The sequence below is a fragment of the Opisthocomus hoazin genome, chromosome 5 (genome assembly GCF_030867145.1).
Source record: "Opisthocomus hoazin isolate bOpiHoa1 chromosome 5, bOpiHoa1.hap1, whole genome shotgun sequence".
NCBI classification, from domain to species: Eukaryota; Metazoa; Chordata; class Aves; order Opisthocomiformes; family Opisthocomidae; genus Opisthocomus; species Opisthocomus hoazin.
Genome location: NC_134418.1, coordinates 26,569,170 through 26,596,082, shown reverse-complemented (window position 1 = coordinate 26,596,082; position 26,913 = coordinate 26,569,170). Strand labels below are relative to the sequence as shown.

The following is a 26,913-nucleotide window of genomic DNA, read 5'->3' as shown; positions in this document are numbered from 1 at the left end:
AATTTTGGTTCTTCTGTTGCTCTGTAAAGAAACTTCCCCCATAATATTTTCTCTAGGAGATATTTAACTTCCTTGAGTTGGGTGGACTGGGCCATCTTCCACTCCTGTTGTCATATCTGGAGTTTCTGCAGTGATCTGAATTTTTTTTCATAATTCATTGGTGAGCCACTGCTAAGTGAGAAGGTGCTAAGCTTACTCTTACTCAATATCTCCTTGCTTATGTAGAAAAAGATTACAATTTCCCTTTAAGCTGTGTTACTGGCTTTGGAGAATAACAAGTAAAACATGAGTTTCCAAGATGCAAAATCTGTCATAGAAATACCAGCTCTTATAATAGTTTCCCATCCTGTTGCCTGTTCTTTATTGCTACATATGTCTTCACACTCACCTGTATAGAATTTTATCAAATACAGAAGCCTTAAAAATAGATATTGGCCAACCAGCTCCCTCATTAATTCCTTTTGTACCAAGGGAAAACTGAAACATTTAAAGCTCTGCTTCATAAGTGAGCCTTCTGAAAGTAGGAAACATGATTGGTATCTGAAGTTCTGGTGTTTGGGGTAAAGAGGTGTCTTAAAAGCTATATAGTTTTTTAGAGGATTCTTAAAATACAGAGTTTACTCTTGATTCCGGTAACTTTTCCTGTTACTTTCTCTGTTTTCCCAAGGTACTAAATTTTACTCTCACAATTGCCTGAGCAAAATGGATTCTTCAGGCTGGTGGTGTTTATGTTCGTTTGGATCAACATCTGAGGGCACTGAATAAGATTTGGTTCTTGCATAATTACTTAAAAACTGATTTTTATGGGGAAATTGTGTGTGGTATTTAAAAACTACTTCTGAAATAATCGATCCTCTTTCACATTTATTGTGAAAAGTGTACTGCAGTCTGAGAAATGGCTAAGAATTCCTGACACTCAGCTGCGGCATAGGAGAAATAAACACACATGTAAATATAAAAACAAGATACATATATACACATAAATATATACATATGTAAAAGAAAAAAAATCCAAAACTGCATAGGGCACATCTAGATAGCAGATAAGAGAATTCTGATGTTGGTGATACCTCATAGGTTTATTTTATGGAAGCTTTCTATATTCTGCAGATTTGAGCTACGCGTATGTCTGACTGTTGTTTTTTTTCTTTTTTTGGCTAAGAGCATTGACCAGTTATTTCCAGTGCAGTGAATATACTTGCTTTAGGCTGTTTTTTGCCTCTCTCACATTTAAGACAATGAAAACTTGGGCTGCAAGGAATGCGCTGTCTGTGGCCCAGCTGGTCTCTTGCAGAGGCTTGAAGTATGGCGGCCCACGATGGTGGGCAGTTGCCTGCAGAAGAGCTGCCTGGTGTGGAGTGTCCAGGGCACCGGCTGAGCCTGACCTGGTGCTCTCCTCCAGTGTATTCGAATTCTCGGGGAGCATGATCAAAACCCAGTGTGATTTGCACTTGAAGTTCAGGTTGGAGTTCAGGTTAGAAAATTCTAATCAAGTGGATATTGAAAAATCGGATACATTTCCTGGGACGTTTGTTGCATTTTGTTCTTTAACATTTTTTTTACTTACATCATTTTTCATGGTTCGTGTCATGATGTATCAGGGGCCGGTGGCTCCCTGGGGCTGGGATGTGGGGAGCAGCGGAGGCTTCCCCGGGGCCGGCAGGGCTGGGCCTCACAGCCGGGGCCTGTCCCACCGCCCCGGCCAGGCAGCAGGGCAGGCTGGGGGGCATTGGGGCAGCCCCTGCCCCAGGCATCTCTCGTGGCCCCAGGCTGAGACTGGGCCGGGCTGTCAGCCTGCAGGTAGGCTCGGCTTGGCAGGGCCCATGGCTGGGCTGGGCAAGGCTGTGGGGAGCTGGGGCAGGGTCTGATGGCCCCGGGGGCCGGCATGGGGTCCGGGGCCCCAGGCTGGGCGGGGGGAGCCTTGAGGGGTGGGCAGGGACAGTCAGGCCTGGTGATGGCCTCAGGGCCCTCATGATATAAAATCAGACATATGCTATGTCCTTTCATAACCATAACTAGTAATACGCAATGTGCCAGTAGTTGTTTACTGTCATTCCGTATTACAGTAATCTTTGATACACAAATGTGCACATGTAACTTGTATGCACTTATGAAAATGCTTAGAAGGGCCTGTTAAAGTAGGAAAGTGGTAGAGAAATCAACAGTACTTTAGAAACATATAAAGCTTTTTTATTTTACAGATACAGTGTCGTGACTTTCATCTGCAGCTGAATATAGTTGTCTTGAAGCTGAAGCTTCAGGCTTTTTTCATTGCTCTTAGGGGTATCATTAATGTTTTGAGACATTGAAATCTTGATCTGATCTTGCAGTATTTGGAGGAAAAGAGGGAATCTGCCTATAAACAGAAAGATTTTAAATATCTACATATTACTTAAACCCCACCTCCTAATATTCTGATCCTTACATACGTTAATGGTTAAGCTAGGATTCAGTATATACTGTTGGCAAACACATAGTTGGTACTTGTCATGTATCTAATGAGGGATATATCTTATAGTACTTCTTTTATGTAACTGTTATATAATCACAAAATGCGTAAAGCACAGAAGCCACCAGATTATTTTTTACGATTAAAAAAATTTATTAAGAGTTTATAACAGAAACTCAGAAACCACAAAATTTCAGTATCAAATGTCAAGCACTTTCTGTTTCAACCATTAAGATCTAATTTTTGATGAATTGAAAGTACCAAGTTGGTCTCTACCTCCTTTTTTTTTTCCCCCACAACAAAGGTTAACATACCCTTCCTCTTATCTTCAGACTAGTAAACGCTCCAGGAATGCAGCTAATATTTTCAGGTCTTACACTTAATTCAACTTAGAAGCTCGATTCCTTTCCTGCTGTAAATTTAAGGACTATGGCAGAGCCAGGGAGGGATCCACACTGGCTCTTGCTCTTTGTATATAAACAAAACACATCTTATTGGGGATGTTTGAGACACAACCTGTTTGCAAACTGTATTGTTAAGGCAAGTGAGGTGTGCCTGGAAAATTTAGAGAGCTGAGATGTTTCAGGCTGTAGTTTTACAACAGTTTTAATCTATCCGAACTGGTAGGACTGAGTTTTGATTACCCTCCAGCACCTCTGACACTGTGTGTGTCATTCTTACAGTTCATTAAACCAACAGAAAGTTACCCACTGTCTTGGATTTGGCTAGGCCTCTGCTGCTCTAATGAACTGAAGCAGGTCACTTGGGGTATCAAAGAAAGTCCAGAGGAGAGGTGTAAGGGAAGATATGAGGTTATCGCCCTAACGCCAGCTGCACGTGCACAGATTTAGGCTTAATCCGGAATCGAACCGTAACTGCAGTGAAGTGCAAGCAAAGCTGCCTTCCCTGTTTCATGCTTCATTAGATCATAGAACTTTGGGTCAGTTTTATTTTTTTGTGCTAAGGTGACGAAATATGTGGTTTCTAACTCCATGGCTTCTATAGTTCTATTTTAAACAATGGAAGTTTTCTGAACCTGGAGCATGCAGTGTGCGCAGACCCTCCTGAGAGTCAAAACCGAAGGAAGTGTTTGCATGAGTCCAGGTGAGGTGGGTATACAGCAGAATATCCTGTGTAGAAGAAATAATGCTTTTCCCTCCTGGTTGGCCCCAGTGTTAGTATTGCCATTAGCCAAGGGAGCACTACCGTACCCCAGGCAGTAGAAATTAAAAGGCTGTATAAAACAGCTGAAGGGACAGAGGTTTAGTCCCAACTGCTTTTATACATGCTGTTCATAACAGCCGTCCACATGTGCTGTACACGTGTTCATACAGATCCAGAAATAAAATCTGGATCTTAGCCAGTGCATCAGAAAGAAGCCTTCACCTAGTATTCCTCGTCATCTTCCAGGTCTTCCCCTGCAGTTGCAGCTTCCAGTGCAGCCAGAGCTGCTGCAACTTCAGCGTCTTCCTCCTCAATTTGTCCATTCATGTCTTCATGCTTGGGGTGTGTGCATGCCTGTGCTACTTTGGTAACAGCCGTGGCAGTGATACCACCAGTAATTCCCTCACTCAAACTTGCAGAGTCAGTTTGGAAAGGTTCAGTACTGCTCTCCTTCATAGGTGACGGCAGAGTTACACAAAGGTGCTGGTCCTGTACTGGTGAAGGACCACTGTTTTGATCTGAATGTGCACAGTTCACTGAAAAGCTATCTTTTTCAACATAGTTCCTGGTTTGATTACCGTTTTGGGGATAATCAATATCTGGCAGTTCTATGGCATTGTTTTCTGTCTCCAGCATCGCAGTTCCTTTGAAAAAGATGCTGTCTTCTGCAGACTGGTAGTTCCTATCTGGAATACTGTTCAGCTCGTTGCAGGCTGCCTTCCTCTGACTGCCTGCCTCTAGGTCAGGTTCTTGGCCAGATTTACTTGATTTGGTGTAAAAGTCTCTATTGCTGGCTGAAGAAGGGTCTGCTGACTGGCTGGAGGTTCCCTGTTCACTGGCTTCTTTCACTGGGTTTGTGCTGGGATTGAGCATGGGGTGCGCTCCAGCACAGGAGTTGCCACCGTTGACTGCAACATTGAGCTTTGCAACACACTTCACAGGGCCATCCGCTTGAAAATCATTGCCTCCATGGTTACAGAGAGTTTCTTTTGTGCTGTTTACTGGATTTTTATTTTCTGTTCTGTTTGGCTCATCCTTCTGGACTTCATTTTTGTGTTCTTGAATTTCACTGTTCGCTTCGAATTTGAATTTATTGCTGCCTTGCTCGTTGTTTTTGTAGCTGTTTACTTCATGAGTGCATCCAGGCGATTGTACTTCTTCTGGATCAAAAATATAGCTGGAGTAAGGAAAATTTGTAGAAGAAATGTTAATTATGCTGTTAATCAATATAATTCAAAAAAGGATTAAACTTAATTTTTAAGCTGGAGATCTTGAGGATCTGATGTCACTAAACTTTACCTGGGGTCCTGAGAATGAGCTAAACTGAATGGAAATGCTGAACTGTGCAACTGTAGGCTGCTGTCTGCCGGCGCTGACCGTGACTAACCCCTGTAGGGAGGTTAACCAGGAGCGCAAGGAGGATGACAGAGAACCTTGTGCTGGTTATAGCATGTTTCCAGCCTTATTTTTTATTTTCCCTGAGGAGTAGATTAGCCAATGAGTAGTCATTGCATAGACTGTTAATTAATATGTCCTCGTGTAATTGCTAAAATATCTCATTATTTTTTTTCCTGGTGTTCTTCCTTTCAAGTCTGATCTTTTTGTCCTTTTCTCTTTTTATTTTTCTCCCCTCCTTTTTCCTTTTTTACTTAACTTTTTCCTCTTACTCCTAACTTTTTCTTGACTTATTTCTTCCAGAGGGTCTCACTTTTCTTTCTCCTCTTTCTCTCGGAGCACCAGTTTTCTTTCCCACAACCTTACCTGTTCTAGAGATGTGGCCAAGGGAAGAAGTAACTGTCAAGTAGGGCTGAAGTCTTGGCTTCTGGCTAGTCTCCCTCTCCAGGATACTTTTAATGTGGGAATTGCTCCCACAACTAACTACATTTAAAAGCTATATGGAAGCAAGGATCTGTAGTTCATTTTCATTGCTTAGGAGAGAGGGAGGATCTGACAAAGTCTGTGCTCCTTGTTCTACTGAATTGAGGGAAGGTTTTGCTACCTAAATGAGAAAGAGCTTTGCTAAAGATGAGTTTTCAATGCCCACAGTTTTTCTATGGGATAGGAATTACAGAAATGGCGCTCAATTACAGTAAATCTAAAGGATGTTCACAGCAAATCAGTATGCCTATGCGCTGGCGTGACTTTAAAGATACCGTAAACTGTGGAAAAACTCCAGCCTTGTAAATAGGCTTAATTGAAGCAACAGCTGTAGGGGAGCGCAGGCACATGTTTTAATGTGTTTCTTTTGTTCAGTCTAAGCAGCTCTTGTTCTGTTGTACCTTTGTATCATTTTGCAGCACCTGCACCCCATCTGGATTTTCTTTAATCTGAAAAGAGAGAGAGGGAAGGCAGGGGAGAGGGGAAGTGAGTGAAGCATTATGAAATTATCGTGTGGATAAATGCATTGAAAATGATGCTCAGGTTTAGAAGGGTTTTATTTATGAAAAGGGAAGATGCCTACACAAGAATGGATGCACTACAGTGCAAGGTCTTTCTAGGTTTCTATCTTGTATTGACAGTGGCCTTTAGTTGGGGAAAAAATCTGGGGGAGAAATTAGTAGTTCTTACACAGACAGTGGTGCTTTCCCAGAATATTTGGAGACTCCTAAGTCAGACAGTAGTGTTTTGGTTTGGGTTTTTTTTTTTGTTTTTTTTTTTTGAAATTATGTGGCAGCTATTGGTGGACTTCTCTTCCATGAATTTGATTGCTTTCTGAACTCCAGTAAACTGTTAGCACCTACAGCATCCTGTAGTCAGGAGGTTCACAGCCCAGCCTTGCCTGTGTGAAGAAGGACCTGCTTACGTGTGACTTGAACCTGGTTCTTGCTAGCAGTATTTGATGCCTTCTAGTTCTTGGATTAGAACAGACCATGAGCATCATATCCTGTTATCACTATAATACAAATCCTGTACTGCCCCTTCAGTTCTGGTGTGCAGTCTTAAGGATCTTCATCTTTTTAAATGTTACCCATACTGACATTGTTTCATGCCTATAGATTGTCCTTGTGATGATTCTCTGGGTCTTTTGCATTTCAACATCCTTCTTAGATGGGGTGTGGGAACCACAAATGTGGAGTTCTCAAGGTGTGGGGAACCGTACTTTTGTATCTTCCTGATAACTGCTGTCCCCACCTGACTAGCTCTGTGACAACTACTGAGCATTGAGGTGACATTTTTGTGGAACCATCTCTTAGACACAGACACATTCCTGGGATTGGGGCTTTATTATATGCAGTGTGTTGCACCATTTTATTATGGTAAATTCTTGAGAGTTTGACTAGCGCTAGCAGAGTGTGTGCGTTTTGCTACATCTCTGTATGTTGCAAGCTTTCTGTGTAGGTGTGTCATTGCCTGACCCAGTGAGATGCTAAGAGCTGTCAATTACATGGCTCATATGCTAAAGTCTTTTATTATGGGAAGAAATAGTTTGCTAATTTGGACCCGTGAGAACTTTTTATGTTCTGAACCTAAAGTGAAGATACGGATCTGAACATCCCAAAATCCTGGAAAAAACATTATTCTTTATGGGTTGGGGCTATCGTATTTCAAGTAAATCAAGTCAGGACAGGCAGTTAATACATTTTGTCCATTGTTATTCAGACTCTTTCTTTTTCTCTTGATGTTCTAAAACCTCACATACTTTTGCCATTGCCTAAGGATGGCAGCTCACTTCCCATAAAACAGAAATTGATGATGCAAGGTCAGGGTATTTTTTGGAGTCATTTATTCACAAAACACCAAGGGAAAGTAATATTGATTTATTCTTACCAGGCATGGCCTGAACTGCACATCAGTGATTATGCTAGCAGAAATTACAATCAAAACTCTGTTCTATATGCTTATTGCCTCACTTTCTTTTTTTCCTCTATGATCCGACTTCCTCTGGTGTTAGCACTGAACAGAATGATGTCAAGCCCCTTGTTCCTGAAGCCTCTAAGGGCCTGCAGTCATTCAGCAGCTGGTTTTAGGGTGTAGCTGCTCCTACTTATGCTTTTTTTCTTTGTCTGCACGTGAACTGTTTTAGAGCAGAAACTCCTATCAGGAGTAGCCAGCTTGCTGTGTAGCTCAGTGCCTGTTGGGATGGCTTGTAAGCCAGGTGCTTTGCCTCCTCTGTCTTCGTGCTGCTTAAATGCATTCTCCCTTCCACATTTCTGCTGATCTCATGCTGTGTGGTGTTGTCACCCACCCCTCAACAATGTCACAGCAGGAATTCTGATACAAGGTTTTTCATCTGAAGAGGGTGCAGTGACTGGAGAGGTAGCCATGTGTACTGACCCTCCTTATGTGCAGTTGCTTTAGAGTACGAAGGCATTTGGACGGGTGTGACTAGATACAGGGCTTATTTGAGCTGCTGGCATAGCCATCTTTTCCAGCCAAAGAGGAATTCTTAATACAGTTTGCTTTGATCATGTTAAAAGCGGAGTTAGCTATAGCCCTTCTTTCAGTTAAGACTGATCTGAAGTTAATGCAGTTGAGCTAAGCCCTATGTGGTCATGTTTTTTGGTTTGACCAACATCTTTAGTTTTCACTTAAACTTGCTTCTAAACTGAAAGAACAAAAAATGCATAAAATTGACCAGCGGTGGATAGACTCAGCCCTCGAGTCTCAGTGGTTGGCATGTGTTAGGTAAGTCACCGTGTGATCTCTGTTCATGGGAAAGGCAGTGCAACTTGGCTTATGTTAAGCCTCTTTCTCTACAGACTTTTACCATCCCTCATGCTTGCTGTGGGCTAAAAGTATGCAAGTATTTCTCTGCTAAATCATGATAACTTTAATGGCTGTCAGTTGCTGCATGAGCCCACTGAAATGCCCACACAGCCTTTGGCTTGGCTTTAAAGTTTATGGGTTTGGTGAAACTAGTCCTTGTTTGTATGCAGATCAGTTCTGAGAACAGATACTGCTTCTCGCTGGCTATGGGTACTTTAGGTCAGGCTGCTTTTGTTTAAACTTTTATCTGACAAATTTCCTACTCAGTGCTTTTATTTCTAATTTTTTGTGATTTTTAAATCACAAAATCTTGCTCATAGGTTTTAACCATTGGGAAGTGCTAATTACTGTCCTTTATTCTGTTGTAAAGACGCTTGCGATTGTCATAGAAGGCAATTATAAATGGAAATTACTGTTGTTGCTTTCATGGGAAGCACTTTCCTGGTTGTTTTTTTTTAATTACAGTTACTGTTTGAATTATCTCTGCAGCTACTGCATTAAGCTTTTCCACTGATTAGTTACAACTGGATCTGTCCTCTAGCATGAATAAACTATTACATATGGAAAATACTTTATGTTATATTATCTTATAAATTATTTCACATCCCTGAAATAGGAATATGGTTTTACAATGTCTCTGTCTGAACACTGTTTTGTTTTTTTTTCCCTTGCCCTTTTCTTCTATATTTATAATAATCTTTCAAGTCAAGTTGGAAAATAATTCTGAGGAACAAATTGCTTTTATAGGATGAAAAAACATGCTTTAGTCCTATCTATCTTGTTTTAGGTACCTTGCTCTAAAGACTTGTGTATTGTGTGACGTTTGTAGTTCCATTAACGGATAAGTAGTATTAAAAAGTTCCTGTCTGGAGCAGTTTGAATCAAGCACATGCTACAGACCAAAAACGGTTAGAGAGCTCAAGCAATGGATAATGATGTGTTATCTGATACTGAGTTTAGAAACATTGCATTCTTTTATGTTCAAACTTTTTTTGCCTTTTTATAAGACATCTATTCTGTTAGATATTTTGTGCTGCTAAATTGATTATATAATTTCAGATGAACATGATGTGATGGAGAATGCTCCCTTGCAGAACACTTTCAGGGCTAGTTCCCCCCTCCCACCCAAAAAAAGACTGCCTGTCTAAAGCAGCAGTAAAATGCTTGGCCTCAACGTTTAGATCCTCAGAACTCAGATCAAATTGTCATTGAGAAAGAATGATGTCTAGGATCAGTCATGAAGTTCCTGAAGGCCTGTAAATTTCTGTATTTCTGTTGCTGGTTATTATGCAGTCACTTAATCCTGAACACCAGCACATCATCTGGTATTAAAGCTCTACTGAAATGTTAAGTACAGCCTGGTTTTTTTTTTGGTGGTTTTTTTTTTTTTTTTTTTTTTTTTTTTTTCCAGGCACTGGAACAGTTGGAGTGTTTATAGGAAGGAGATGGAGCTGTTCAGGTGAGAGGAATGAGGGAGGCCTAGAATTAATTTTTTTTACTCTACTTAATTTTGAACCTTTACTTTCCGGCTTTGAGTAGCTGCTGAATGTTCTAATATTTGTCTCTGAGGTTGAACTTGTACCAATTCTACAAAACAATCAGATTCTTGCAGCATGAGAAAGTACGATAGCCTTGTGGTTTGGATATTCAGCATCAGTGCTTGCTTCAGTTAAAGTTATGATACTTTTATTCAGTGAAAGAGACGGATGAGGCCCAACTCTGTGTGTGTTTCCCTCAGCCACACCAGCTGACCATGCAAAATATAGTCTAGATGTAATGTCCTTGCAAAGTATTAAATGAGTATTTGCAGAGAGACCAGGAAGACCACCACAACATCTTTCTCTCTAAATAGGAGAGAGATGGATTTGATGGGTGGACTGTTCAGTGGATAAGGAATTGGTTGGATGGTCGCATCCAGAGGGTAGTGGTCAAAGGCCTGATGTCCAGATGGAGATCGGTGACAAGTGGTGTCTCTCAGGGGTCCATACTGGGACCAGTACTGTTTAATATCTTCATTAGTGACACAGCAGGATCAAGTGCACCCTCAGCAAGTTTGCAGATGACACCAAGCTGAGCAGTGCAGTTGACACACTTGAGGGATGGGATACCATCTGGAGGGACCTGGACAAGCTTGAGAAGTGGGCCCGTGTGCACCTCATGAGGTTCAACAAGACCAAGTGCAGGGTCCTGCACATGGGTCGGGGCAAGCCCCAGTATCAATACAGGCTGGGGGATGAAGGGATTGAGAGCAGCCCTGCCGAGAAGGACTTGGGGGTACTGGTAGGTCAAAAGCTGAACATGAGCTGACAAATGTGTGCTCACAGCCCAGAAGGCCAACCATATCCTGGGCTGCATCAACAGAAGTGTGGCCAGCAGGTCGAGGGAGGTGATTCTGCCCCTATGCTCTGGCGAGACCCCACCTGGAGTCCTGTGTCCAGCTCTGGAGCCCTCAGCACAGGAAAGACATGGACCTGTTGAAACGGGTCCAGAGGAGGGCCACAAAAATTACCAGAGGGCTGGAACAGCTTTCTGATGAGGAAAGGCTGAGAGAGTTGGGACTGTTCAGCCTGGAGAAGAGAAGGCTCTGGGGAGACCTTATTGCATCCTTTCGGAACTTAAAGGAGGTTTTAAGGGGACTTTCTTTAAGAAAGATGAGGACAGGCTTTTTAGCAGGGCCTGTTGCAATAGGACAAGGGGTAATGGTTTTAAACTAAAGGAGAATAGATTCAGACTGGATATAAGGAAGACATTTTTTACGATGAGGGTGGTGAAGCATTGGAACAGGTTGCCCGGAGAGGTGGGAGATACCCCATCCCTGGAAACATTCAAGGCCAGGTTGGATGGGGCTCTGAGCAACCTGATCTCATTGGAGATGTCCCTGCGCACTGCAGGGGGGTTGGACTAGATGAACTCTAAAGGTCCCTTCCAACCAAAGCCATTCTATGTTGTGAAAGAGTGAGTTTCTTCCTTTAAAAGAAGATGATACAGAAGAGCAACTACTTTAAAATCAGCTAGAAAAAATCCTACTATGGTTATTAATGAGGTAGTAGACTTCATTTGAGGAGAGCAGGACAGCAATCCCATCAGCAAAACAAATGCTTAAAAAGGGAAGGATGTTAAATATTCTTATGGTGGCACCTGCTAAGAAAATGAAATGGGACTTCTAAGTATGAGACCTTGCTGAGGATAACAAGACTAGTGTCTGACTCCAAACACATAACCTTGCATGACAAGCCACCGTGTGCTTTAAGAGAAGTCTGCTTTGCTTTATCAGATTTGAGAAACACAACGTATCTGATTTTAAATTATGTAATAACATAGCTTCTATTGTCTATTTAAACTGTAGCTGTGTTATCAATAAACAAAAGGCAAACAAAACATAATGTCATGAAAAGAAAAGGAGAAATATTTTTGAGAAATAAAGATGGTTTGAGAACCTTTCTCAACATTCTTGGGAGTTTACACAGAAACAGAAAAAAGCCAGTCTTATTTTTGTTCATGGTTTGTTTTTTCTTTTGTCTTTTTTTTTTAAAGTTCTTAAAACCCCTCCAGGAGCAGAGGCAGAAAGGTGAGGGGAGAGCATATGAAAATCACTTTTCTAGTAGGTCTCAAACTGATACCTCTGGCTGGGTGACTTTTGATCTGGGTCGTTCTTTTTATGCCAGTTGCTTTGTTTGTGTGGGTTGTTCCTCCCCCACACCCTGGTGCTTTATGAGCTTTTGCTGTTTCTTTCGCTTTTCTCGCTCCTCTGTCCTTTCCCACTCTAAATTACAAAGTAAGGAGTTTTTTTACTATGCTTGTGTTATCTGGGCTGCTGAGCCCGAATTCTGCATCTCCCAGGGGCCTGGGGTGCCTCTTTCTGCTCACTTTTCAGACCAGACACTGCTGGTGTTTTCCCTGTCACTCTGCTGTGCTTTGTGCTCCTCAGTGGAACCTGTCCGTTCCCAGGGTACTGGCCTGAGCTGCCAGTCTCTTTGCAATGGACACAACCCCTTGCTCATTAAAATTAAGCCTGGCTGCTTCACAACTAACACAAATACAATTTATGTAGTGGGGTTTTTTTGCTAGTGAGGTATCATATAGATGCCAAATGCTAACCAGGTAGGAGACATTCACAGAAGTAAATGTAGGGAGAGAAAGTGTTCGCAGAGAAACACATACAGAGGGAATATAGAGAATTTGAGGTTGGAATAACCTTAGAGACCTCTATCACTTGGCAAGCCTCTCCTCGTGGGAGGTGCCTTCTGTGCTGCGCAGGCTTTCACACCGCTTGGAAGATTTCAGAGGCTGTCCTCGGCATGTGCCAAGGTCTGAGAAAGGGTCAGGCGTCTCTAGGTTGGAGGAGGGAACTGCAATGTGTTGCTGAGGGTTGGAGGCAGAGGAACGATTGATCTGGGTGACAGGTAATATAAAAGAGGCTCAAAAAGATTGTGGGACAGATGGTAAAGCTAAGAAGAACTATATTTAGAAACGCAGAAAACTAGTAAACATAAAACAGAAAAAATCACAAGCCTGTGGTAGAGGGAGAGATGATAACAAGGAAAAGGTTGTAACGGAAGAAAGAGCAGGGACATAATTTGGTTAGCCACGCACTGTGCAGGCTAATCACTGCTGTTGGATGAATACCATCTGTAAGAACTGTCTCACTTTGCTTAAAACACAGAAGAACACTTCAAATCCCGTGGTTTTTTTCCTGACCTTAGTCACTATTCTGAGGCCAGAGGGCCTCCAAAGAGAGAGAGAGAGAGAGGACACCCCCCCCCCCGGCCCCGTCCTGGGCCCAGAATCCTCTGAGCAACCTAATCTAGTTGAAGAAGTCCCTGCTCATTGTAGGGAAGTTGGACTAAATGACCTTTGAAGGTCCTTTCCAACCAAAACTGTCCTGTGATTCTATAATGCTCTGGGGAGGCTAACGTCACAGATAAAACCTTTGGAGCTGAAAGAGAAATGTCTTCTGAAAACAAATTACTTTCCTACAAAACTTAGGTGTAGGGGACCCTGCTTCGGCAGAAGGGTTGGACTAGATGACCCACAGAGGTCCCTTCCAACCCCTACCATTCTGTGATTCTGTGATTCTTCCCTCTGAGAGTGACGGAGCCCTGGAACAGGCTGCCTAGGGAGGTTGTGGAGTCTCCTTCTCCGGAGATATTCAAGACCTGCCTGGACGCGGTCCTGTGCAGCCTGCTGTAGGTGACCCTGCTTCGGCAGGAGGGTTGGACTAGATGACCCACAGAGGTCCCTTCCAACCCCTACCATTCTGTGATTCTGTGAAAACTCCAGATTACTTCTTAGTTCTACTCCTGTACCTGAACGTTGTAGACCAATTTATCTGGAACAGTCACATTTAGCATATAGGTGAGAAACAAAAAAACTGTGAAAATTAAAGTGGCGTAGAACGCCTGATCTTCTCTCCAGAGTCTTTGGCAACTCTCATCCTAGCGTAGTTGTTACGGAGGCAACAATTTGATAACTAGTCTGTGCTTATTTCTGCATTGAGACCAGTACTTAGAGCTGGACTGAAATCTATCTACTTTCCTTTTTCCTCACTGAATCTTAGTCTGGAAATTTATTTTAAAAGTTTTTCAGGGAAGAATTGAATTGTTGTATATAATCGAAGAGAAATGAACTAACTTGAGGAAATACTGTAATATTCTCCCTTATAGGAATCTGGTCCCACCTCATGGGCTTTTTTTGTCTGTCTGTTTTTCTGTAGTTGAATTGACTTCAGTCTCTTTGTTCACACTTTCTTAAAGTGCAGCACTGAAGTGTGGTTTCCATGTTTCAGCCATCTTGTAGTTCAGCCCTAGTAGATACCTGGCTGTGCTGTCCCGCAGACGGAGCATGATCTGCGGATTGATTCTGAGTCACTCTGCAGTCCCTGCTGTCTGCGTTGCTCTGCAAGAAAAGGGAACTGTGCAATTGCTTTTCCTGGTGTAGCTTGGTTTGCCCTGCTCTTTTGTGGGAGGCAATCTCTGTGTTTGGGAATAAGGAGTGTCCGAGTGTCTGCCAGAAAGAGCCTTGTGCTGTCCTGCCAGCACAAGGTTATTGCCAAGGTTATTGTTGCCTGTCGTCTTTTCATTTACTTTACTTTACAAAGCTAGGGAGCTGCATAGGACTACCAGCCACTTTTATTCTCCACTGAGGCCTTATTTGCCTGCTGAATGTTTTGCATGCATCTCTAGTACAGCCAACTGTGAAGATAAGAGAAGCTGACACAGAGGGACTCATCAAAGACTTAAATAAAACTTCTTCAGCCACCGCCGAACTGCAGTGGTGACTTAGGGCAGTCAGCTTAGGCTGTTTGACTCCCATTGCTACCCTCTGTTTCTTTTCAAATCCAGTCCCCTGTTTTTCACAGACAGATGTCATCATTGCATGAATGTAAATAATCCTTACGCTATCTTCAGCTGTTGAGCAGAATATTTATGTATTTTTTGAAGATGATTCTTCCCCTTTTTTTCTCCCTGGCCAGGCTGAATTGAGCCCATGGCTTGTATGTTATTTGAGGCAGTGGCCTGATTCTTTATGTGCTTCTGTGAGTGAAGTGTCAAACTTTTGGGTGATATTACACACTGGTACTGTATACAGACAATGACTGTTTCAGTGAGGGAGGAATTGAATTTGGTGTGTTCTGTATGCTATTCAAGGCATGAAGTTTGGTGTTGGTTTTGTGCATAGGGCTTTAGGGGTATAATTTATGCTTCTTCCCAATGAAGCCATGAAACTGATTTACACTTCTTGTAGCTTTTTCAAGGGAGAATAGTGGCTTTAACCAGGGCGGGTATTAAAACCTGGAGACTGTCATGCCTCAGAAGCATGTGTTTCTTGTTACCTGGGAATTTACAGGACTTGCTCAGTTATGGCTTCATAAACTTTGATGTTTTGTGTTCTGACATAGAGTGGTTCTTTTGGCACCAATGAAGTAGCTCCGATATCACAACACGTTTTTGCTTCAGCAAGGTAGTACATAACAGGATAACAGAATCCTTAAATGACAAAGGTATGCCAGCAGTCGTAGCAAGGGGAAAAGCAATACAAGTGACACTTGAACAGGATTGTTTCTAATTAACTTAATCCCACAGTTTTTGGGAGCTCACAGAGCAATGTGATTTAATATCAAACACTCAAATAACAAACACTAAAGCGTGCTTGATGAACCATCAATACATCATCAGCTAATCACCAAACTATGGCCTACTCACCAAATAACCAGTAGGAGTAATGTTATCATGATTTTAACCTCTATCTGCATGGTGTCATCTGAAAATGTATGCATGTATTAAGAGTTTATCCAGGAAATTTGCAATAATATACAAAAACTTGCACTTACGGTGCTCTCTGTCCCAGGATCACAACATTAGCTGTCAACACTAATTGCTATGTACATGAAATAGTACAAACTGCATATTATGTCTTTTGATTATTCATAATGGCATCCAAGGGAGAGTGCAGTCTCCTAGCTGAGAGGTGTGTCTACTGTGTAGGAGTCAATTATGTCCTCTAGTTGTGAGTGTGTGCTGTGGCATTTCTCAGTGCTGGGAAAAAGCATCCTGCCAGTGTGATCACAGAATCACAGAATCACAGAATAGTAGGGGTTGGAAGGGACCTCTGTGGGTCATCTAGTCCAACCCCCCCGCCGAAGCAGGGTCACCTACAGCAGGCTGCACAGGACCTTGTCCAGGCGGGTCTTGAATATCTCCAGAGAAGGAGACTCCACAACCTCCCTGGGCAGCCTGTTCCAGTGCTCCGTCACCCTCAGAGAGAAGAAGTTCCTCCTCATGTTCAGACGGAACTTCCTGTGCCTCAGTTTGTGCCCATTACCCCTTGTCCTGTCACTGGGCACCACTGAAAAGAGCTTGGCCCCATCCTCCTGACACCCACCCTTCAGATATTTGTAGGCATTTATAAGGTCCCCTCGCAGCCTTCTCTTCTTCAGGCTGAACAAGCCCAGTTCCCTCAACCTCTCCTCGTAGTGGAGATGCTCCAGTCCCCTCACCATCCTTGTAGCCCTCCGCTGGACTCTCTCCAGTAGCTCTTCATCCTTCTTGAACTGGGGAGCCCAGAACTGGACACAGTACTCCAGATGAGGCCTCACCAGGGCAGTGTAGAGGGGAAGGAGAACCTCCCTTGTCCTGCTGGCCACACTCTTCTTGATGCACCCCAGGATCCCATTGGCCATGAGGTTGTTCCTCCCCAGGTGCAGGACCCTGCACTTGCCCTTGTTGAACCTCATCAGGTTCCTCTCTGCCCAGCTCTCCAGCCTATCCAGGTCACGCTGAATGGCAGCACAGCCTTCTGGTGTATCTACCACACCTCCCAGTTTGGTGTCGTCAGCAAACTTGCTGAGGGTACATTCTAACTCTTCATCCAGGTCGTTGATGAAGAAGTTAAACAAGACTGGGCCCAGCACTGACCCCTGAGGGACACCACTTGTCACCAGCCTCCAACTAGACTCAGCGCCGCTGATGACAACCCTCTGAGTTCTGCCATTCAGCCAGTTCTCTATCCACTTCACCGACCATGTCTGGCTGCAATCTGATGAGAAGCAACTCTGGCAGTGAGGATGCTCAGAGTAATGGAAATACTTACATTGGAAATATGGAAATAATTTACATTCATATTCTCACTCAAAGAGCTGGGAAAAGGTCAGATTTAGCCTGATGCTGCTGATCGGGAAAAAATACATGCTAATTATCCTGCCTATGTGTAAGTGTAATACCAAGAAACTGTACCAGTATAGCTGGCAGCGGCAATACTTGCCAGTTGTTACATGCCAGTGTAAATACTTACCTGGAATGGGGAACATCTGAGTTGATGCAAATGCAGCATCAGCAACTGCTCCCCTTCTTCACAGCTGCTCTCTCCCCATGCCCCCAGGCATCTAGCTATGTTTTTATCAGATCCTGATGAGATTTCTGCTCCCACCTTGCCCCTTCACCTTCTGGCTTTTTCGCACCAGACTAAGACGCAGTGGTGGGCAGGTCTCAAGGCAGGAAAGCTTGTGTGTTGCCAGTTCAGCTTGAACACACCTGCACTTGTTTGCAGGTGTGCTGGCAGAAGGGGGTGGTAGTGAAAAGTAGTTGCTGTCAGTTTTACAAAAGGTGTTTTGTTTGCAGTTATAACTGTTCGCTATTGCCTAAGCGGATCTTCCAAAAAAATGTAATAATATGTATAGGTATGTTAAGTCCTGCTAACTCCTCCTCAAAATGTCTTTCTTTCCAAAGCACTCAGGTCAGACAGGTCTCCCGCTTACACCTGGGGGCTTCCTGACAGTATTAGTCAGTATGTGAAGTCCCATGTTTTGTTCTCATCATAGATGTGTATTTCCACTCTGCCAGTGTTTTTGATTTTAAAGTAATTCTTGTACTATTTGATTCACTGACTAATCTCTCTGGTGGCTGTAGGTTTTTTTGTAAACACCTCTGAGAAAGTAAGGCCAGCTCGTAGGGAAAGTGGACCTTTCTTTTGAGGCCCTTGTTACTGCAGTAGAGTGTCCTAGAAGGCACATGGACTACAACTTAGAGGTGATCTGAATGTGCCCTTTTTTCCTGTTACGCTCTTTGCAATTGATTTTAAGTATTTATAAGATATTTAAGAGGAAATGCATTCTCTCTGACTAGTTCCTCATCACTCACAGCACTAGGTCACAGAGCATTTCCCTACCGCCATTATTTACCATACAAAATGTTTGTTTTGTTTTTGATGATTAAAAGGAAAAGTGGGGCAAAGGGTAACACTCTCACAATCATTAGCCAGTTTGCACAAAGGAAAAACAAATATAGCTTGCAGCATAAAACCACTCATTTCCTCTTCATCCAAGCTTATTCACTACATCTCGTCTTCCCAAAGGTACATCACTGTCTGGTGTTTAAGTTACTCAAGTTTATATTTCCTATCTTTTAATATTGTTAATCCTATAAAATATAACAGTTTGTACTCTAGTGGGTCCTAAGCCCCCGAGTCATGTTTGGGGCCGTACTGTGAAGAGGCGAACATAGAAACGTGCTCCTTTCCAAGGGATGCGTGGTCTAAACATGTGACAAGGCAAAAAAATGGATATGATAAGCAGATGGTCATGTACGTGTGAAAGAAGCAATCAGTACAGAAACTATATTTGATTCGGTAATTGTGTTAGGCTAGGCCCAAGTGGGAATCTGTGTTTAGGAACACAGCTGGAGCCTCAAAATAACTATAGCTAATTTTTGTGTAACTAAGAGGGACCGTGTCTGAAAACTCATCTCTCTTGGGAGGTCAAAGTGTCTCTTTGCAACCTTGTGCGACTTTGCACCATGGCGAATGGATTCTTGGGTTTCAACCCTTGGTCTGAAAAACCTTTGTTGTATCCAATGTCTTTTTAAAATGCTTCACATAAAAACAGGGGCTGAGATAGTGCTGCCACAGGGCTACAAGTCACAGGACTCTTTGCATATGCCTGGAACAGCCCCCTTCCCAGAGGCAGGCTTCAGCAGCCTCCTTCCCAGCGTTCCATCAAGGACGTGACTTGGATAGCTGAGAGACATGGCTTTGAGGCTGAGGGTCAGGCTGAACCAGGGCTCCTAATTTGTGAGGGAATTCTCTAACACTTTGAATGCTATGTAAAATAATCACCACCACCTCTGTGGTTTTGACTGGGAGTTGCTGTGGCTGATGCGTTTTAGGTTTTAGCTCTTAGTCTATGTGAGATGTGGCCTTAATGCACCTGCCAGGCTTTGGAGCCTCAGCAATGCCATGTGGTTTCAGGCTGCAGGAAATCTGGTATACTCACATCCTAGGGCAAGGAGTTCATAAGCTCTCAGCGGACTGGGCTGGATATCCAGCTAAAGGGCCTTGTTCCGCCTACCTGAGACACATGTGGGTATTTGATGATAAATCCTTGGTCTTAACTTGGGCTCCCTGTTCTATCATGTATTTGGCTAGACAGCCTTTCCTGTTTCCTAATACAAATAGTCTGCTTATTTTACAATTCCCAGATGAGCTTGGCAGGAGGTATTTTGCTGAGACCTGTCAAGATGGTAGGAGCTCTGGTATGTCCATCACAACAGCTTTGGTCAGGGGTGGAATGCAGACACTGGTCTGTGGACTTCCAGAGAGTGCTGCGGATTTCAGTTTTGGGCTTGGGCACTTAAAATTCGCCAATGTGTCAGCAGGACACTAAAAGTATTAGACTTAACACAAATAATAATGGAGTTGGAAGAAGAAATCCTCTAAAATTCCTAGTTTCCCTGACTCTGCTTAAAAGGCTCTATCTTGACCAGATGATACACGTCCATGTGATAGACAATAGGTTGCCCTAGGCTTAGTGAAATGGAAGCTTGAATACGGTCTGAGGACAGGTTGTCCATATGGATTACTTCTTTTTCTGCCAGCTAGGCATTACGCCACAGTGGTATGGGTAAAAACGGGGCAGTGGCAGCTGATTTGTGACTTTCCTCCCTGAGGACAGTAGAGACTTCATGTGCGTCATGTGTATGACGCAGTGAATCTTTTCAAGAGAAAAACGTGACTCATTTGCCTCATTTGTCCAGTCTTGCAGGCCAGCTCAGATTCAGCTAGAGGAAATGGCTTGTCATTTTTATGTGATAATCTTTGTGATAAAGCAATGACGCGGCAGGTTAGGTTGTAAAGTTGTATTTCTGTATAGATGTACCTCTCCTTAGGTGTTTATAAACGTACCTCTCCTTAGGTGTCATACACATGTATGTATGGATAAATAAAAAGGTCTGAAACAGGGAATAGGTCCATGGTAGTCAAAGCAGTTTTCCTGTTGGTAAAATTGTCTCATTATTTGCTCCCCAGCTTTGGAAACGCAACTACTGAAATCCTAGTTATGGATTTCACAGGGTCATTGCTCTGACGCCTGAGGGACTTCTCAAGGGAATAGTAGGAAAACATCATACAGAGAACTTGTTTGGCTTGGTTGCATGAGGTAGCTGAAAGAAAAGCGCACGGTGATTGACGAATGCCATAAATGTCCAAGTTCTGTTTTTTTATGTTTATTTTACAATGAGGTAGCTTATAAAGATGTTGCAGTAAAAATAAAAGCTATAATTTGGAAATTCTGTTCCATGTTCACATAATGTTAGTGTTGCTGTTACGTGCTCCTAATAATTTCTGAAATATTTGAATACTCCAAAATACTCCTCTGTTCCTTGTCTTCAGTTCTTATTCTGTACATTCACAGAGGCTGCTTCCTGGTTCTTGGTAGAAATATCTATACTGTGATGTGTTACCTAACGCCTGTCCTAGGTATTTCCCCTTGTCATATTAGCTGGATGATCAAACCTAAGTTTGAACTGCTCTATCCTGCCTCAGTGATATTCTGTAATTTCAACCCTGTTCAGTGGCTTGGTCTGAACATACTGAAGGCCACAAGCCTTTTACACTGGGTGCATCCACATTCTGTATGCCTGCTTGAGAAACAGTCATACGCTGGAATCGGTGGAGACATTTTGGTTTACTTCAAAAAAGAATCTTGATAAGTCCCTCCATCGACAAATTTCTGACTAGTTGTCTATTTCACTGGGAACACTGAGGGTTTTATATGTATGTTATTGTTCTTTACGCTTTCTTTTTTCCTAATGGTTGAACCATTTCTCCTGGCATAAAAACTATATAAAATTCAAAATCTGATGATTTGTTTGTTTGTTTGTTTCCCCCAGTTGGTCTCTCAGACCTATGTTTAAAATACTAAGAAAGAGAGAAAAACTAAAGGTCTTGTGGTAGCTTTCTTACAGATGCTTCTAGTTCTGTCTAAGAAGTGAGATTTCAGCCTTTGAATGAAAGATGAGGTCATGAAGAAGGACTGAATAACTTTACAGGACTCAGTAAATTTAGGTCTCAAAGAGTAGGGAGAGAGGGTAGAAGCATGCTGCTTGATCTATCAGTATATTAAAGGCTTTGCTAAATTTTAAGGACTGAGAAAATTCAACAATTCCTGAGAGGTCAAAGACATCTGTTAAAGATGGTGGTAGTGGAAAGATGTTGCTCTCCCTGGTGGAAGATCAGATTGAAATTTTAACTGAATTTGCGGAAGGGCAGATGCTGAGGTCAGAAAGGGACATGTGAAGAAAGCAACAATATGTCAGGGTCTGCAGCTGCATCCAGCCCTTGACAGATTTACTTTTGGCTGTGCCCCTTTTCGGCTGCGTGTGAGATGCTGCTGAGCAAACTGATGAATTAGAGTGCCTGATGAGGCATATCTGGGGGATCTTGATACCTATGTGTGACATAAACTCAAAGAAGCACTAAACTTGGGACTGAGCTAAAAGTCGGGGTCATTCAGGTCCGTTGATTTGAACTGGTATGGCAGTCCCTAAGATCCTGTAGCAATGCAAGATCCGCGTGGCAATGTGAATACAAAGCAGATTCTCTCCTGGCCATGATGTGGCCTTAATTTCCTGCACCCTCACCAGAGGGGACTGGGAGAATGCACGTAAGGACAGAATATGCCTTTCAGAATATTTGTTACTCTGGGACTGAAGGAGTCAGAATCTGGACATTTTGATTTTCTTTGCAGTACTGACAGGGAAGCAAACAAATCCCTCGATGTGAATGTTGTATGTCAGCACAACTGGCTGTGGAGCTGCTTGTTTTCTGTCTTCTGGCACAGAAGTCACTTTTTCTTGGACTTCCATTTGCAGAATCAGCTGAAGAATATGAGCCTGCTTAAATATAGAAATATTTTCTAGATGTGTTTTATTTTTTTTCTTAACTGAATGTATACTTATATATGTAATAGAAGGCTATGTTTGTAGCCTTCTGGAATAATTTTTATCATATAACTTTTATGGATGCTGGTGTCAATGAGAAATTCTACTTTGGATATTAGGAAAATGGAAAATACCAGACAGTGAGTGTGAAGGCTACAGCCTACTGCCACAGGATTTAGTCTGTGAGAAAAATTTGGCAACCCAAACTGGTTCCCAGCTATGTTACGTGATTATGCCAGGTACACTGTCACATAGCTGCCGCTAGCTTGCAGCATAGCAGCACACTGTACACTGCTATGAAATGAAGCTCTTCGTTGATCCTTCATCTGCTGGAAGCTGTTGCCTCTTGATTTTGCCTATGAGTTCTGTGCAGCAGTGAAAACCCAGAAACAATTTATTTGCCTTCTGCAGCAATTTGGGGGCTATAGATAGCAGAACCTTTAAAAAATGCTGTGGAGAGACTTTGAATCTTTAGGGGATCTGGGAAACACTTTGTGAACAGAGGAAGATATGAAAGGAGAGAAGGTGGAGACTTCATATGTTTTAGATGTTGTAAGATTCTTGTGAGTAAGAAAATAATAAAAATTATGAAAACAACAATTAAGCGTAAGTGCACTAAATGGTACAAGTTAACTCATGATTTTGGCATTCTAGTGTATACTAAACTTCTTTTTTGTTTGCACCGCATCAGTTTTGTGGATAGGCTGAGCGCTTCTTTGTTTCTTTTTTGTTTTCCCCTGCTGAGTTTTTGGAAGTGGGCATGAAGAGACACTGCTGGAGTTTAGCAGGCTTTTGTCCTTTAAGTACACCATACTTTTTTACTTAAGGGAGCAACATTCCAAAAGTAGGCTCGGATGTCTATGGAGATTGCTTCAAATAGGCATTGGAGTTTTTTGTGTCTATTCCTTTAGGCAGGATTGAGGCCAGGTAGGATATGTGATCTCAGCTGTGGTATTCAATTGTAGATTTGTGTCCCCAAAAATCATCTTGCCCTGGATATTTCAAGTGCTTCTGATTTGTTTATGTAATTCAAAATATTGCTAGTGGCAGGTATTGTGGTCATGGTGTACTGCTCAGAACATCAGCCTCTCTTAATACAAAAAAAATTGGATAAAGCCCTAAGCAGTTAGTATGAGTCAATGATTCTTTTCTGTAAAAAAAAAAACAAATAAATGGATCAAGAAGCTTTCTTAAAATTGTCAGGATATTGCAGTTGACCATTTGATGGAATAACTTGCAGCTCTTTGTAATGGAACTGTTAGAAATCAGCGTGCTCTCCTTCTGCAGTGAAATCAATCCTTATGTTTTCCAATTTGTTCTCCTTCCCCAAATCCCCCTTTTTCTTTCCCCCCTTGCCTTATCTTGTTGTTCCTGTATCATTTGCCTGTATTTCCACATTTTCTCCTGCCCTTTTTCACCTGTGTTAGCTGACTTGCAATGACTATTCCTCATATTTTGTATTCCTGTATTTCTTTATTTCTTTATTTCTTCTTTATAGTGTCTTTCTCTAATCTTTAAAGTGGAAACTGGCAAGCTTTTATTTGTTACATCAGAAACATTAGGGTTTGGAAAGAAACACAGTTCAGAACCTGTTCTGTCACCCATGTTTGTAGCAGCAAAGCATCATCACTAGAAAATATGGTGGAGTACTGCAGAGAGAAAAATAATCCAGTGAAGTTCTCTGTTGTGGAGTGCTGAAGTTACAGTAGTGAATGGCCAGTAACTTTTAAACCTACACGAGGAGAACAAAAAAAAAAAATCCTACCTTTCGGATTGTACTCCATCGACTGCTTGAAAGGTTTGGTTTAAATGTCGTGATCCTGCAATAGTAAAACAGCACTTTGCGAGTGGTTTCTTCATGTGCCCACACAAGAAAGAAGAATACTCTGGGGTGTAGGCCGTCTACTGCAAGCAATGTGGAAGTGTAACAACGTCCTCTTCATGCCATTGTGAATTTTTAATCTAGACAATGATCAAACAAATCACTTGAGTAGTATGCTCATCCCCTTGAGCTGAACTGGAATGCTAACCTGCTTAAAGTGAGCATGAGGTTGCCTGCTACAGTGGATTACAACTCATGTGAAGTGTTTAAACAACAGCAATAAAATTAGAAAGTTTTCAAATATGCAGTGTTGTGGTTTTTGTTTTTTCTTTGCTGGGAGCCAGGATATTTATAGTGTCAGCTAAAACTTTATGCTTGTCAGAACTATCTCCTTCAGATTTTCACAAATTTTGAAACTAAAGAAATGTGTCTGGCATTGCAGTAATTTTCTAGGTGTCAGTAAAGCTATTGTTCTTTCAGATATGTGTACTCCAGGATAAAAGGAAAATTCAGCAAAATATTTTCTATTAAGAATTTACAGAGAGACAGAAAAATTTGTAAGATAATGACAGAATTAGAATGAAACAGTGCAGATGCTTTTTCTCCTTTAAAGATACTAATATTTTCAGTATTTCTTATAGTGAGTGGAATGTGGGCATATGCCCATGTGGATCTGTGTGTGCATGCAAACTTGTAATGAATATCAATCACCAAGTCAAGCTCCTTTCTGTGAAATGGGCAATGTATTCTGCCATGGATTGTAGAATTTGGGCCATGTGTTTTCTTTCATTCTCAGCGTCTCTCTGCTTGAGTGACAATAACTTGAAAAATGTCAGTGCAGCTTACATTACAAGTCACAAATCTGGATACAGTTTGTGCTTGCACCGTTCTTGAAACCTGGAATGCTTTTCTTGTAAGAGACTGAGGTTACCGGCCTTGAGATCCCTTTCAGTGGCACTCTCCTAGGATCTAAGCCAAGGCAGTTCATTCCTGAATTCAGCGTCCATAGGTAATGGGGCTGGGGAGGGACAGTAGAAGGCAATTTCATGACCATTGCTGTTGCTGCTGTTTTTGATGTACTGTCTTTCCTTATATATGCCTTGCAATTATACTTTTCAGAATTTATGGGTAAACTCTGAAAAGTTCTCATAAAATTTCACTGCTAGCTTTCAGGTTTTAAAGTACCCTTGGCTGTATAGGTAGTTTCATGGTTGCTGTTGGCCTACAAAGTAAGGAAAACAACAATGCATAGTGTTTGACCCGTAGATGATATTTAGAAGATTTTCTATTAAAAGCCTGAAATATGACTGAACACTAAATGTGAATTGAGGTGGTCCAGGTATCTGATGTGACTCATTGCTAAGGAGAATCTGGGAACTCTTGATTCATTGCGTTGCTCGGTTGCCCTACAGCAAGTCACTTAACTTGTCTTGTATGCTACCGTTTCATATCCTGCTCGGAGCTTAATGTTTGTGCAGCACTTTGGAGATTTATAGCACTATTCAATCTTATTACACTGTTGCAAAGAGTGGAGAATGTTTTTCTGCATCTGTTAAAGGTGCTGTCAGTACTTTAGATGAAGTTAATAATAAAGCTTTTGAAGAATGTCTTATTGTGTGTTCCTGGTTTTATGCAACCTTTTACTGGGGTCATCTCATGTCTTTTTTTACCTTAATTCTATTCTTTTTTGATGTAGCTCTCATTATTAATTACCAAGTAGATTCTTCCATTGAATTTTTGTTTCAATCTCTGATTAATCTTACAGTGTAATTCTGTCTTGATATCCTTATTTTTTTATGCACCTTTATGCCTACAATTAGAGTCAAATGGGAAACAAAATCCATGGCCTCTTGCCGCATGTTGAAAGGATGCAGAATTTATTTAATATATGCAAAAGACGTAGCCTGCTTAACTAAATCTTACAGTGCATTCTTATCCCCTGTGAATTACTTTTGTCTGTTTAGCAAATTTTGAAGTAGTAGCTTAGCTGTAGGGTTTTCTTTTAATTTATAAATGGGTTTTGTTTGTTTGTTTTAAATCTTCTAGGAAATATGTCTCTATAATTCACTGGAAATTTAAAATGAAAATGCCAAAAAGGAGAGCTGATCGGAGTCATAGGTGTTGGTATGTTGGAAGCTTGCCCATTATATCATGTCAAGTGATAACTGATTTCACTGTGAACTTCTGTCTGATGCATGTGACTGGCTTTTGACCCAAAAGTAGGGTGTGCTTTTTCTTTAAGGAAAAGCAATGAATTAGTCAAACAGTTTGCCTATAATGGTAAAATGAGTGCTGAAAACTTTGTCTCAAATGCTGGATATTTAACAGAAGAATATGTGCACAAGCTGGCTTTCAATAGAACCAATAGTTAATTTTCTCTGTGTCAGACAGGATCAGGCATAAACCAACCTATATTTATACTTAAACTTGAGTTAAAAATATCCCCTTTTAATTGTATTTAGAGCTTTCTCCTCTTCTTCTTGGTGATGGTTTGGAACATGGCTGTTAGTCCTGCAAATTATGCTCAGACTTCTTAAATACTCTTTTTACCATCATTTTTGCTTAGCAACATCCCTTTTGAGATATTCTGGGAAACTTAATACTTGTCTGGTGTGTAAAACAGTGTTTGTAAATCAAGGAATGTTGCCACATCCTGCTTGCTTGAGTTTTTAAATACTTTTTATAGTACTCTTTGAGGCAGAAACATGAAGTCTTACACACCCAGTCACTCCAACTTACTGCATAACACAACTACAAGTGACTTGAGACCCCATCTTTGGAACTTGGCTTACCATGGTGGTGTAGATTGTTAAAGCGGGTGAATAGTGTCTACATGGTTGTCATGGATCCGAGCAGCAAGTGGTTTTCACATTCCAAAATAACCTGGAATTTAAACAATATTATTAGGCTCTCAGAAGCTCCTATTCGCATTTTCCATTTCACTTAGTTGCTGAAAAACATGCTATCTCAGTCACATAGTCAAAATCTAAATGCAGTACCCTAAGCCTGCTTTGGCATAGAGCCTGCGTATTCTTCAGACCCTGGGTGTGCTCTGTGCTGGA

General features: G+C 41.8%; 1 protein-coding gene across 3 annotated transcripts in view; it reads right to left on the bottom strand.

Moving 5' to 3' along the window:
* Positions 1-2,646: 2,646 nt before the first annotated feature.
* Positions 2,647-26,913, bottom strand: part of PGCKA1 (PDCD10 and GCKIII kinases associated 1) — a 46,446-nt gene continuing 22,179 nt past the window's right edge. For 2 of the 3 annotated variants that reach the window (XM_075422162.1, XM_075422163.1), the window contains 4 exons: positions 26,644-26,734; positions 23,795-23,991; positions 5,893-5,940; positions 2,647-4,790 (listed from right to left, as the gene is read on the bottom strand). In XM_075422162.1, the coding sequence (XP_075278277.1) occupies positions 3,836-4,790; positions 5,893-5,940; positions 23,795-23,889 (1,098 nt within the window). In that variant the 5' untranslated portion in view covers positions 23,890-23,991; positions 26,644-26,734 and the 3' untranslated portion in view covers positions 2,647-3,835. The remainder of the gene's footprint in view (positions 4,791-5,892; positions 5,941-23,794; positions 23,992-26,643; positions 26,735-26,913) is intronic. The other variant, XM_009935524.2, reaches the window with a different exon arrangement.